Raw genomic sequence first — 15,194 nt, 5'->3', positions numbered from 1 at the left:
TGGGGGAGAGCAGCAGAACGCAGACCACCACATGGAGTGAGTGTGAGTTAATATCCACTGGGGATTTGTGACCGTGGTGTCTTAGAGCTTCAACTTTATTAGTGACCTGAGGAGCCCGAAGCACTAGGCTCCAGGGACAAAGGCTGGAAGAACCTGCCATCTATGAATGGCCAGGACTGACTTGGGCTGGGCAGCCTGTAGCCTGAAAGGCTTTCCACACACCCCCCAGAACCCTCCTCTCACCTTCCCGGGGCAGCGATGGAGTGCAGATGTTGCCAACAGAGAATGAAATATTTTAAAATGAAGTACGAAAGAGAAATGTTCTCACTGTAACTCCTGTGGGAAGACTGAGCCCAGATCCATGCTGGCATGAACCACAGGCTCTGTATTCCTGGGGCTTGGGGTGGGAGGGGGTGGGGGTGGGTGGGTGGGTGGATGTAGCCTTCCTGAGCTGGGCGAAGCGTAGGATAACTCTCAAGCTCAGACATGGCAGGATTCCCCTGCACGGAGTTTGACATGCTTCAAGAAATTTGGATAACCATCTTACAACTGTTTTAAAATGAAGAATCTAAACTCTTCTACTGTCCTTTCCATATTGAAGCCTATCAGAATCCCAGAAATAAATATTCTCTTCTTGGGGGCACTAAATGTGAACCCAGATAAGGAACAGTAGGTATCTCGGCTATTGTTTCCATTACGGCTGGAAATACAGAGAACAAGAGTATTTTGGATGGGCAGACTCTGGTCTTTCCCTTCCCCGGTGACCTTGCCACCCTCATTTCAGATCCCCACAGATAAATATGTTGTTCTTTCCTACGTGAAGTCTGGCTCAAGACAGTGGGGGAAGCATTTCTTCTTTCTATTGATATTTGCACAGCCACTGCTTTCGGGGTTGATGGGAAGAATAGAAAACTGTGGTCAGAGCCAAAGGGCAGGCGATCCAGGGAGACCAAGGCTGCCCTTGAACTTTTGCCTGTTCTTCCCTTCCTGAGATGATAAACTGGGGTGTTGAACAAGAAACTAGCTCCTTACTTTCTTTCCCCAAGGCCTAACCCATAAATCGTCACTAAAGAACAACTGCAGGAGACCACGTGCAAAATGAGTCAGCCCAGGACGTAAACAGAGGCAGGTTAACGCGGTCGTTTCACATACAGTCCATCTATTGAACAAGAAAGAGGGTAACAACGACAAAATGGACCCTAAGCAGCTGAAATTCTTCTCTCTCCCCACAGAGTGTCACCCTTGCTCCATGTTATTTTCATAGCTTGCTCAAAGTGCTCTCTCTGGGACACATCTGACACATCACACTTGAATAGAATTTACCTCCGAGTCTGCATTGTTCAAAAGAAAGATCCCCTTTGGTCTGCTGTGGAGACTCGGAACGAGGCTGAGTCTCCTTGACTCAATTCATCCTCCAGCCCTGGGCTCTGATTTACCCTGACTTCTCCCCTGTCTATGGCCTCCTCCAAACCTGCCTGTTCTTCAGTTTCCTCCACCTTTCCCCGATGTCATTTCCATGACATTTTTTCCCCAGAAAGTCAACAATAGGTCATGTGGCTGTGGATGATGGCCAGGCTTGGAGACTTAGGAAAAGGGAGACCACAGGCCAAGTATGAGGCATGCGTGAGTTCCTGTAATCCTGGTGATGATGGGAGAGTGAGCCTACATACAGCCTTGTGGACTGAGTGACTGGCTGAGAGCCACACTTGGAACAGGCACCTGTGGAAGTGCAGAAAATCCTGGGCCTCACCAACTGCAAAGAAGAGTTCCAAGAACTGAAGAGAATGTATTCTTTTTGGATGGATACTCAAGAACCATAGTCTAGTTTTCCTGGACCCATCACCAATGGATAACCCCACCCACCTTTCCATGCCTTTTAGTATTATCATTCCAAGCCCCCATCTCCTCAAACTGGGCTCAGCTCCCAGTTCATAAAAAGATGATTAGCTGACATGTGATTATCAAAAACTCCATCTAATCTCTCCCTTTCCTTCCCCAGCTCCCTCTCAGCCTGCCAATCCCTAGGAATAGAAAGATGGCAGAAGAACATGTCTTTCGGTCCTCAAACCCTCAGCATTCATTTTGGGCGTGAACTTCACAGCAGCATGTGTGGAACAATGGATAATTTTTAGCTTAGTAGACAGCAAAAAATATAATATATATAATATATTTATATCATTATGTTTAAATACTTATAAAGAATTAATAACTAACCTCATTATTACTAAGGGAGACTACACAAAGAAAGGGAGAGAGCCAGTTTAGATTAGACGAGCCCTGAAAGATGGCCATCCATTCAAAATGGGTATTAGCAGAGTGTCCCTGGCAACTTCTCTTCTAGTATTTTGGTATTGGTTTACAAGTTGGGTGGGGCTGAATAGTTGGCAGGGTGCAGAGTGGGGAGCAGGGCAAGAGTTGAGGATGGGATTTGATAGAATATAAATGGGGAAGGAGGGTCCTTGTATATATATCATATTTCTCTTTCCACTTTAAATCAACTGCCTCTTTGAAGAAATGTTTGCCTGTGATCCTTACTTGGGCTACTTGACGCAATAGTTGGCACCTATAAACGTCCTCTTGCATTTCTTATAGGATCCTTGGTGTTCTTCTTCCTTCCTTCATTTCATGACCTTTCTTCTTCATTGATCTTTTGTTTCCTTTTGTGGAGGCCTCTGATTCTTACTGCCTCCAGGGCAGTGGAAGGAGGGGCTTGATCCCACAGTTACAGGTTTTCTTCCGCCTTCGGGTCTCGGCAGGTGCATTCATCCAGATCACAGTCAGCAGCAAATGGAATGACCTAGGAGAAATCAAAGAGAAGTTGCAATCACTCATTTTTGCACCAAGCATCACACTTTCAACCAGCTTTTGCTTTTTTTTCTCACTTGGTCCCAGAGGAAGTGTGGGATTGCGTGTTAGTATCACAGAACTGAAATTAACACTCAGTTCTTTCACTTACACACCATGTCTCCTTAGGCAAGGTAGACCTTCCTTGCTTCACTTTCTTTATATATAAAGTGGGAGGGCAACAGCAACTACCCAAGAGGGTGTTAGTGTAGTTTAAATAAGATGATGGATATGAAACACACATTTCCAGGCACCTCTAATATCTGTTACTACTACTTCTAATATTACCACTAGTGTTCAAAACTACTGCTGTTAATGTTTTTGTTGTTATCAATCTTCACAAAATCTTTGTAAAGTAGGTAAGAGGAACGTTAGTATTTTCTTCTTACAGGGAAGGTCAAGAGAGGTAGGATGACTTAACTCAAGGTCATGACACTACTACCTGGAAAACCAAGGCTCTGTTACCTAGCTCTATGTCTTCTACTTTTTTGATGTTCTTGGGGCCATAGAATCATCTCTTCTGTCTTCATAAGCTTGAGGTTTTGCCCTTCTTGAACCCAGGATATACTTTGGCTTGGTGAAACAATGCATCTTTCTACCCGTTGTTTGTGGCTAGATTGCCTTCCTGCTATGTAATTATCCCTCCTCCAGGTCAGAGATGGTCCAGCAAAAGTTGCTCTCTTCCTGCTTGCACTGCTACCAACAGATAATCATACTTTTTGAGTGTCCATAATTAGCTTCAGAGAGAACTGAGCATTCAGGAGACATGATGTAAAAGTGGCAAAGATTCTGCTCTTTGGGCATGGATAGTCAAATGAAACAACAATACATCCGCATATTATTTAATAGTCCAAGTACACTGAAGAGATAGGCTGGGTGACTGGGCAAGTGGGCTGGAGAACGGGTGGTGGGGTTTGAGGAAATTTCCCAGCATATTTTCACATATGAATTAAATGTAATTTAGGAGTCAACAGGGGTGAAATGCTTTTTCAATCCTGACTCATGTGTATACTGGCCACAGGCACCAAAATCCATTAAAGAAAAACCCTAGATCTGCTGAGTGTGAGATGGAGATGGGGAGAGAACTGATTGCTTTCTTCCGAAGTGGTTATGCCTTCCTGAGTAGAAATGGGATCCTTGACCAGTTACTTTCTTCAAGTGAGACCAGGAACTAGTTGGCATGATGTCTGACCTGCAATCCAAGCTCTTGATCTGTTTCTCATGGTTTGGGATTTGCTGGTTTTTAGAGCAAAAGGGGGCCAAACTGAACAGTGATACAAAAGTCCCCGAGCTCTCTGCACTCAATAAGTTAATTCATGTCAGTGGTGAGAACAATGCTGGCACAGAGTGAGCCATCAGTAAATATTAGCCATTAGGAGGAGTATTCAGGTCTGTGTAGAGGTGATCATGCAGACGTGACTTTATTGTGGAGACACATACAAGGAAGGAAACATTCTTGTGTATTTCTGATTCGTCAAATCGGCCAACTAGCGTCAGTTATCTTTGGAGCTCTTGGGTTTTCATCCATATTATTCCAAATTTTCAGCCTATTCAATTTTATAGGCTTAGCTTAAGCATATCTTCTATTTTAATAGAGTCCAGAGCAACAGGATAAAAGGCATCAAGAAAAGGGCTACTGCTCAGGACACAGCGGGGGAGGGCTCCAGGTAGCTTGTGGTGTCTGCTCAACATACACCTGCAATATGCTTGTGATACACTTTATAGGATTATTCATTTAGCTGTGAACTGTAAAAGTAAGTGGATACCACTTCATGGAGAATCCTGCCTCTCCAAGGAGTGGCGGCCATTTTTCCCTACCTACAGAAACTTTTCCTGGGCAATGACAAGCAGGTGGGAGTCTTTGAGCGGCAGAAGCATGGCTTTTCTCTAGCAGTTACAGGACTGACAATGAGAGACTAGTATTTTCTAACAACCTATCCTAAAATTACTATCCTTAATCCTGTCCCTGTAGAAGCTCCAGTGTTTGTTCGTTATCATTCCCTCTTCTTGACTGTTGAAGGAAAACAAATTATGATGCACCACGAAGGAGAGCTAGCCAAAGCTCCTGCCTCTATTCCTGGAGCTGCTACCCTCTCCCTCCCACTCCCAGGTGCCCTCACTTACCTTCTTGGAGGAGAGCGTGGAAGAGCAGCAGTCTCCCCCATCATAGTGGCAGTAGGCCCGGTTATTGATGGTATCACACCAACCATCTGCTTGGAAAGGCTGGTAAGGAGGCAGCAAGTCACGGTCTAAGTACAACTTCACTCTGCTTCACCCTATTCTCCCGCTCATCCCACCCCCAACATAATCCATGGAACTCGAGACATTATTATGGGAGAGCACCAAAGGGGGCAGGGTAAAAATTGACGTAACACTCTCAAGAAGTTGAAAAGTCTCAAGATAAGACCATTGGATCGAAGGAATTGTCAAATTTCACAACGAGTATCTGCTCCTGGCCTACTCCAGGGACCAGGATGGTTCATTTAATTCCTTGATCAACTTTTTCACCTTCTCGTAATAGTAGGTCTTTACATCATTAGGTAGGTTACAAAATATTTTCACACATGTTAACTCTGCTGATCATCAGGAAAACCTGTGCATCAGGCAGGTTTGGCTTTTAAAGTCCCATTCTATCAGTGAGGAAATGGGGATAAATAGAGATGACAAAAATTACTCCAGGTCACACAGCTAGGTCAAGCAGAGTTTAGGCTTAGAAGTCATGTGTCTTGATTTTTTGCTGCTTCTCACAGATTAAGGACCATAACCCCCATCTCTTCTGGTACTTGTACTTAGAGACCCTAACAGGCGTGGGTTGCTATAGACTCAAATGATGTTCGTCCAGAATGCAGTGGTCCTAGGGTTTGGGACACCGGTGCCGGAACACAAATCATCCCACATGTACAGCTACTTCATGCATAGCAGGTAGACACAGGGTTAGAGCAGAGGAAGCCAAACGGTTTCCATCTACTCCTGTTACTGCTGCAAGTTAACAGGAACCAAAATGGGAAAGGGGCCCAGGCCAAACCAGAGTTAGTGGAGTGTTTCACCCCAAAAGGGAATGTATGATAAGAACAGCAACGAGCGGTTAAAAAAATAGCTCAGCAGCCCAACGCACTGTTTCTCTAGAACCACTCTCAGAGGGAAACAGTGTCCCACGGCATCCTGGAGGGTGCACCAGCCCAGGCAGCCCACCTACTCACAGTCACATTAGCTGCTCCCCACCCTGAGTGGATACCCAATTGCGAAGCCTCAGGAAGCATCTCGTAGTCAAGCTCTTTGGGCCACAGGACAGTCAGCAGACTCTTGAGGCCTGAGGCCACCTTCCAGTTCACATATTCAAATCACTTTCTCTTCCCCCACCCTCCTTAAATGTCAAATAGAAGGACTTTTCCCTATTTCACTCTGCTCTGATGAGATAGATCACTAAAGTAAAAAATGGCCATTAAGGGACTTCCCTGGTGGCGCAGTGGTTAAGAATCCACCTGCCAATGCTAGGGGACATGGGTTCGAGTCCTGGTCCGGGAAGATCCCACATGCCACGGAGCAACTAAGCCCGTGCGCCACAACTACTGAGCCTGCGCTCTAGAGCCCACGAGCCACAACTACCGAGCCCATATGCCACAACTACTGAAGCCCACGCGCCTAGAGCCCGTGCTCCGCAACAAAAGAAACCACCGCAATGAGAAGCCCGTGCACCACAACGAAGAGTAGCCCCCGCTCGCCGCAACTAGAGAAAGCCCGCGCACAGCAACGAAGACCCAACGCAGCCAAAAATAAATAAATAAATACAAATTTTTTTTAATGGCCATTAAATAATTTTCAGCAATTGAGTTACATCAGAATGAGCTCATCCAAGTTATTTCTTCAATGTTTTGATTTATTCTATGGGGTCCTGAGGTCACTTGAACATCATTCCAGATGTATACCAGTTTGCGAACCTCTGAGAAGCTGCTACTTGTGGGGTGGAACTCAACAGCTGTCACACAGCTGCACAGCAATGTCAGTTGAGAGCAGGAAGTGAAAATGAATTCTGTTCTCAACACACGCCTCACTGGGATAAAAGACATAGATTTTGAGATGAGCATTTGTCTTTAACCCTGGAGCCAGTTACTCTGGCTCTGGAGAACTTGGAGTAACTACATAATCATAACTTGAATCTACAATGGCAGCCAAATAGGAGTCAAAATACAACTAGCTGCATCCTTAACACCTATAGATGCCCTTGGGTTCTCCTGGGAGGACCAGATACATCCATTGAGATTCCCCCAGAATTTTCTTTTTCCAGTGTGTGGAGTATATCTTCCTCATCTAACACTGCATCTGTTACTTTTCCTCCAACCCTGACTGACTCATTGGCAAAACTTAATCTGCTTCTTCTTTCTTTTTCATGTAATCGTCTATAAAAATCCAAAGAGCACCCAGAATACTTCTCCTACATGTAAAAGTATGGTCTTCAATATGGAGGATTAAAGGGAGATCTAAAGATCTTCCTTTTCATAAGAACAACTTAGACATTTGAATGGATTAATACAAGATCCTGGGAATCTTTCTTTCCAACCTCTCCCCCAAGGATGGCGTCTCATCTCAAGAGTATTAGGGAAGGTATGTTGAAAAGATTGGAAATTGTCTAGGTGACCTTCTCTAGAGCTCACTAGACTTTGATGGCTATAGCCTGGACATGATTTCTAGAATGTTCTTAAAGGGTCATCTGGGAAGAGAAGGGAATTTATAAAAAGGAGCATAAATACAGAGAAAAGGTTGGAAAGACACAAGTATTTAATTTACTATATACCTATTAGAATTAATTGCTCCTCCCCTAACCTGCCAAAAATAACTACTCCACCCTAAACAAACAGAGTCTCCTATGGCAACATGTGCCTGAAAGCTTGACAGCTTGAGTCCAGAGTTACAATGGAAAAAATAGGAAGGGAAAAATGACTAATCGATCCAAAGTTTCTAAAGTATCTGAAGACTGGACTAGATTGGGGGACACAAATCTCAATAATTGAAAGGTGTCTGACTTGGGACATCACTCCTCCCCACAGGAAACTTCCCCAAGGAATGGTACAAGGCTTGGCTTCTCTGCACAATGTGTCCATAGGTGAATTTTTCACTACCCATACCTGCACCTCATTTTCCTGTAACATCAGAAAACGAAGTGTTCCAAATAAGAGAATTTTTCAAGTACCTAAAGCTTATTTCCTTAAGAGCCACTTTTTAATTTTCATTTTAATTGTTTTCACAAAAGAAAAAAACCTGTACAAAATTCCTGTTTCCTGTGCTATGCGGCTGCTTCCCACTAGCTACCTATTTTACGTTTGGTAGTGTATATATGTCCATGCCACTCTCTCACTTTAGCACAGGGAGATCAGCTAGGTGGTTTGTGACCACCTAGAAGGGTGGGAGGGAGGGAGACACAAGAGGGAAGAGATATGGGAACATATGTATATGTATAACTGATTCACTTTGTTAATAAAGCAGAAACTAACACACCATTGTAAAGCAATTACACTCCAATAAAGATGTTAAAAAAAAATCCTGTTTCCCTGCCTTTTAATAACTTATAGAATACAAAGTCATTAACATGAATATTTTTCCTTTTTACTTATAAGGAGGCTCTTTGCATTGGGCTATTTACCCCTTTACTAAATGAGCCTCCTTCAACACACACACACACACACACACACACACACACACACACACACACCCCACCCTCATGGGTCAAGCTTTGTAGAATTATACCTAAAATGAATACTTAAGTCTGAGAGAGAGGCTGGGTTGCTCTTCTTATGATGTATGAGCTTGATGATACCTATTTCAGTTGTTATAGGAACGCTTTTCTTGCCAACTGGCTATGTTCCAGGCAGTTGAGGTGGCCATATGAATGGAAGTGCGTAAGTGATGAAATACAAAGAGGAAAGGCTGTCAGTCTATCCTATCCATATGACTTTACTTCTCAGAAGTAAGATAATTTCTCCTTTATGTTATATTATCTGGTGATATTTTCTGTTTAAATTGTTCTGGGGAGTTGGGTATAGGAATGGTAGCTCTGTCTGTTGCCTATGGATGTAGTCATTTATTCAGTCACTCAACATTTATTCCTCACCTATTTGTACCAGGCATTGTTATGAGGGTACACAGAGAAATAAAACATGGCTCCAGTCCTCAAGAGAAGCCCCCACTTGCAGTTATAGCTTATGATGACGAGTGCTAGCATAGAGATGCAGACAGAAGTACCTAGTCCAGATCTGGGGTGGGTGGGGATGCGGAAAGGACGACATGAGCTTTCAGGGGATGGCTTTGCTACATCTAGCCCACATGAAAAAGAGTTCAGCACTGGATGATTCAGAGGGGTAGAGGGGCCTGAGAAAACTGTGCAAGTGAAAGAAGAGGGTAAAAATAGATAGGCAGGTTGCCCCAGACTGCTCATCACAGAGCCCACTGTCAGTAAGAGTTCCCTAAACTTCGACTGATTGGCTGACAGTACCTCTATTATGTGAATTAGATTAAGAACACTTTTCTTCTGCAGCTTGCAACAGAACCCATGAGCACACTGACCTTCTAGAAAGGTTAGTTTGGGCTTCAGACCCTCTGCTCTACTAACATAAAGATTGAGATGTCAGCCCAAAGTGATTATACCCCTATAGGTAAAGCATGGGACAGAAGCCCGGTAAGTAATCTTGAGGAGAGTGTTAAAACAGGAGAAGACGCTAATCACATTTCTGTGTAATGCCTAACACTATTTTCTTTCTCCTACATCATTTCCCATCGAAACCTTCTCGTTATGTGAATGACAAATCAGACCCACACCCAGTTCTTCATATTGATTAGGCTACATCAGGCCAAAAGAAGCCATCTTCCAAGGCAGCTGTGGTGCCACACCCAGTGAAGTCCATGCAGCAGATGCAAGTTCTCTGGCTCTCCAATGAATGGTGACCTCCAGCCTGGTTCTTTCAGCCCTTGGATCTGCCCACGTGTCCATTGCTTCACCTGCGAATCTCAGGGGCAAAATTCAGAGGTCTTTGAGGCCCCTCAGGGACTCTTAATGACCAGAACATTAGTTGCTTGCTTTTTTTTTTTTTAAGGACCATAGATGCATAAAATTCAAAGGCTGGATGGATCCTTGAATACTATTTAGTACAAAACTCTCATTTTACAAATGCTGAAGTGGCCCCTTAAAACAGTGAAATGTCTTGTTTGCAAGGCTAGTTGTAACAATCCTGGGAACGTAGCCCAAATTTCTTGATGTTCTTTCTGCTAAACCATGCCACCACTCTGATTATTCCATTAACCTTCTAATTTCTTGGGAATGCAGGGTAACAGATTCCTTTGGCACCTCTATAAAAAGGGCTTAGGTGCAAGAACATTAATAATGAAGTGAACCCAGCGATCCAATGTAGAAACAGAGAAAGGATCATATATATAATCTCAATTCCCCTAGACCCCCCACAACTTCACTTCTGTTTTTCTCAGTTGCAGGTTAAAAGTTTACCCAAATAAGCTACCTGGTACTATAGCTCCTTCTGGCCTTGGGGCCCAGCTGGCCCATATTTTCCTAGAAGCTGATTTTGCCAGGAGGAAGCAGCACTGCGCTCCCATCCCATCAGCAGATGCCTGCAACCCAGAAACATTTATTTCTGGGCCCTAGAATGCTAAAGCCAGGCATCTTCTGCTCATTGCAGTCATCTGAGGAAAAGAGGAAATGGAGTTGTTCCACTCCTCCCGTGTTCACCCCTTGGGGTGGGAGGGTGCCAGTGATCTCACATATGTGGGTTTGCAACAATCTTCTTGGGAAATGTAAAATTAAAATCGACAGATACCCTGAGATGGGTTGTGCAGGAAGAATTTCTTAGATACAAGCTCCTCTGGAAAATCTCATCTGGCTTCCTAGACCCAGAGAGTTCTCCTTGCCTGTGTACTATGGTATGTTTTATCCATATGTGCATTATAGGACTTGACATTCAGAATGTATTATCAAGGGCTCAGAGTCTAATCCCCTTCAGTCCCAGCTACCAGTTCAGTAGGTTCTCAAGAAATAAATAACTATGATGGTGGCTAAATACATTTTTTTTTTTTAGCATACTTTACAACCAGATCCCTCCTTTTCATTAGTCCTCTCCTACTAGGGTGCAGAGTATTGGTATACATTTATTTCTGAGTGGGAAGAAATAGTAGAATAGACCATCTAAAGTTCTCCTATTAACAAGCTGAAAATGTTGAATAAATCTATCAATATCATCTCAGCACCTCAGATGGTATAATAAGAAAAGAATGGAAATTGCCAGGGGCCAACAGCAAAAAGAAGCTGAAAACCAGAGCAGAAAGAAGACAGTGAAACTGTGGCTGTCCTAGGAATGTTTGCAAACACTATCTGTAATCAGGTTGCTGGGTTTTAACAGCTGATCGGGAATCGGGGCCCAGGTCTTGGAGCTTTGCAAGATGGAGATCTTTTAAGTGACTCTGTTAGAATTTTAATAAGATAAAACGCGAGGACTGATATGGAATGACATATGGAATGGTGATGTTGCACAGGTAGCTTGGCTCACTTGGAACTAAGAGATTTTCTCCTGCCTACCAGCCCTGAAGTCTCCATGGTTCAATCCAGGCCTGGGCAAAGTCACTAGTCACTAAGATATTAAAGACATGCTGGGTTACCAGCTAACAGCTGAAACTGCGAAGAGTACCTCCTTGAAGGCCAAGAGTCTACTCTTCAAACAATAGATAAGCAAGACATAATTGAAAGGAAAGCAATGAAGATACACATTCTGTTGGATAGGCAGAGGGAAACAGCCCCGTTTGGTGGCCCCTAGAGAGGGGTCAGTACTCAGGTCTACTCTTGTGGTCTGTTGTGCTTTACTGGTCCATGTGAGATCATGTAGCTTCTGAACAATTTTCACAGAAGAAAAAACCTTTATAAAATTCCTGTTCCCCTGCCTTTTAATAACTTATAGAATACAAAGTCATTGACATGAATATTTTTCCTTTTTACTTGTAAGGAGGCTCTTTGCATTGGGCTATTTACCCCTTTACTAAATGAGCCTCCTTCAATACACACACACACACACACACACACACACACACACATACTCACACACACACCCTCATGGGTCAAGCTTTGTAGAATTATACCTAAAGTGAATACCTAACTCTGAGAGAGAGGCTGGGCTGCTCTTCTTATGATGGGTTGCTCTTCTTACCCTCAAAAAAGGAAGAGCAAGTGGGGACCTTTACAGGGCTGGAAAGAGAAGCCTGATTACCACCAGCTTATCTCTATCTGACACCAAAACCAAAGTGTAGTCTTAGAATAGTAATAGCCAAGTAGTGCAAAAACGAATCTCTTCTGAGAGAAACAGAATGCATTGAGAACGGAAAAAGAAAAGCAAACAAAATAAGGTCAAATGCCTTCTTTCACCCGTAATAATTTTATCTGCAGCAAGGTACCCAAAGCTTAGCAGCTCCTGCCCAGGAAAATGCTCAAGGCTGTACAGTATGGTGATTCAGAGTATGAGGTATGGTGTAAGATAAACCTAGGCCCAGGTCCCAGCTCTGCTCCTTACCAACTGTTAGAGCCTGAGCGAGTTACTGTGATTTAAGCTGCGGTATCCTCATTTGTAAAATAGGAATAACACCTATTCAGAGGGTTGCTGTCAAGAGAAAAATGAGTGAATGGAGGTGAAATACTTAGCCCAGTACCCGGCCCACAGTAAGTACTCAATGAATCCTAGTTTTATGAAGGCGGCAGGAATGCACCATTGCTTTGTGCCAGTGTGGGTGGGTGTCTGAATTCCCTGCAGAGAGGCTCTGGTCAAAAAGATGTCAAGATTCTGCCACTCGTACTTTAGAGTCAAAGCGTGGACGCTCTCATCCCTGAGAGCCTCCTGTTCCCTTCGCTCTCACCATAAATGCACCCATCTGAGTCATGGAGGAGAGTCGGGTGACAAGGGAAATGGGTCTGGGACTTATAAAAATAGAGTGGGAAAGGCCTGTCTGGCTTCTGGAAACCAGGGCTCTCCTCCAAACCATAGTGGTGACTCAGGTGTCTTAGCCTCTGAAAAACCCCAAACCGTCACAGACACCTCTTCCCTGATGGGCACCACAGGAAAACAGGAAGGTGGGAAGACTCTCTGTGACTTACTTTTCAGTCAAAAATTACCTCCTAGCAGCTCCTTCCACTTAGCTGCAAAAAAAGACCCAGCGGTGCAGGCTCCCCACCTCACTTACAAACACACACGACCAGCTTCCCCACGCGGCCCCTCCTCTTGGCCCCAAACGGCCCTGATGCTTCTTGTCATCCACCCCCGGGGGGTGGATATTAGGGCCCCCATGGTGAATTTGGGGCAGGAGGGTATTCAGGTAGAGTCTGCACGTATCTGTGCCAGAAAAACACGGTCTCCAAGTCAGAGCTCTGCTTCTCACGAGAGACATGAGAAGAGAACATCTCCCCACGGTTCTTGTCACACTCTCTCAGGGGGCTTAAAACGACAGAGCCCTCCTGCAGATCTGTGATCTGTCCCTTGGTTGAGAAACGCTACTCTATAGAACCACTGCTGCTGATGGGACAGTGTCCTGTGCTGTGGGCCCTTTTCTCCCTCCACCTTTTACCAAAACTGTCTGAGGCTGTGAGAGCACCCCGTGCTCCAAGCCACTCTCAGCCACCACCTTAACTCCTTCCTCAAATCCCCATAATCACTCACAAGGTCACTGCCTGCCCCCTCGGCATCAACCCCCAGCTCCATGTCCTAAACAAAATGCCTCCAAACCTTTTCTCTCCTCCTCCGTCGGTCTCACTCCTGTCTCTCACGCTTTCCCTTTTCTCTGGAGCAGTGGATCCTGCACAGTCAGCTAGTCCAGATTGGATGCCAGTGATTTCCAGTCCTTTGCTGTTAAATTGGGATTTCATGGCAGCTCCACCCTCCTCCTTCTTGAACCACACAGCAACGCTTCTCAAGACACGGCAGCAGTCCTCCACGTGACCTCATGGCTGTGCTGGGGCTCCCAGTGGGAGCTGATGATGACACACCCTCAGAACCCATTTGTGTCTCCATCGCAAGGCTGGCAGACCCGTTAATTCTCATGATTTTGTCTTGTTTTCACGGTGGGAGGGGCATTACAGGTGGCCTGCAAACTCTCCTGACGGTCTTGCTACATGGCATTTGGCTTTCTTCTTTAAAAGAGGAAAAAATTAACAATTGTGCATTTGGGGGAATTTCCTGCCTTGGCTCCAGATAATTGGAGCCAGCCTACTGTGGTTCAAGGTCAGAGGTAGAAACGTTGAACACAAGAGGTCTGAACTGTGCAAGGACTACGGGGCAGAGACACTTCCGGTTTGTCTCCTTTTCCACTCCTGTTTCCTTCCATCAGCAGTAAGGCCCCTACGTCAGCACAACACCTAACAGACCACACGAGCTGCTTCGTGAATAGCTGGTGAGTGAGACACGTGCCGAATCGACTTTGTAAGCTAAGAAGGCAGAATAGTTTTTGCTTTCTACTCCTCTGGCCTTTCCTCCAAGATAAGGTACCTTTCCTCTGTCTGGCTCCCCTAATAGCCTCCCCAGATAGCTGTTCTCACTATCAATGACTCTCTCTAAAACATCACCTGAGATAGCTCGGCACGGCCTTCCAGGGAGAGGTTTGCTAACCGCAGACTCTCACGGAACCAAACTGCAAGCCTCAGAAGAAGGAAGCTGAGAGCAGAATGTCGGCCGCTGCAGGTGCCTTGCTGAGCAGGTGGGACCTCCCCCTGGCCTCCAGGCACCTCTGGAGGTGGCCCCTCACCCGTGCCTCCTCTCTGGGCCTCTGCCAGCACCAGACCCCTCACGATTGGGCCATGGAGCCGTACAGGCTCTGTTCAAGAGCTCACAAAGCTCTGGGAGGCGAGGGAGGTGAAAGCGCGAGGAAACGTGCAGAAGTCAGAGGCGGAGGACCTGCAGCTGGGAGACGGGGACGGGAGAGCACGGGAGTCCTGGGAGAAGGCCCAGGGCGGACGGCTGGGGTCCTGCTCTGACTTCGAGCGTTCCCCTCCGCCGTCCCCTCTCCGGGCTCCTCGGCCAGCCTGCAGTTCACGGGAGGTTGAAGCAGGCCTGAGCCGATGGTGGGAATGTTCCACGGCAGCCCCCGACACGCGTGCTGGCCCCCGGGGGCCCCCAGCACACGCACTCTCATGCCAGGCAGGTGGGCATTGCTTGCTCCCCGAGCCCGCCCGTGGAAGAGGACAGGGAATGCAGACTGTGGGAGGAAATGACAATACTCATTGTTCGGATTAAATACTTTGCTTGGCCCTCCTGGTGTTTGCTGAGCGTCTTTTGCTTTTTCCTTCCCTCCTCCCTCTCTGTGCCCTTCCCTCCACCTCT

The 15,194-nt window shown here is 45.6% G+C and overlaps 1 protein-coding gene across 1 annotated transcript in view; it reads right to left on the bottom strand.

The window, feature by feature from the left end:
* Positions 1–442: 442 nt before the first annotated feature.
* The window catches only part of PAPPA2 (pappalysin 2), a 282,314-nt gene continuing 267,562 nt past the window's right edge, over positions 443–15,194 (bottom strand). Inside the window, exons 21-22 of the mRNA XM_032611278.1 lie at positions 4,969–5,067; positions 443–2,797 (exon numbers count right to left, since the gene is read on the bottom strand). Coding sequence (XP_032467169.1) covers positions 2,723–2,797; positions 4,969–5,067 — 174 coding nt within the window. The 3' untranslated portion in view covers positions 443–2,722. The remainder of the gene's footprint in view (positions 2,798–4,968; positions 5,068–15,194) is intronic.

This window comes from Phocoena sinus, chromosome 1 (assembly GCF_008692025.1).
Source record: "Phocoena sinus isolate mPhoSin1 chromosome 1, mPhoSin1.pri, whole genome shotgun sequence".
Classification (NCBI taxonomy): Eukaryota; Metazoa; Chordata; class Mammalia; order Artiodactyla; family Phocoenidae; genus Phocoena; species Phocoena sinus.
The sequence above is the reverse complement of the archived record's forward strand: the minus strand, read 5'-3'. Positions and strand labels throughout refer to the sequence as shown.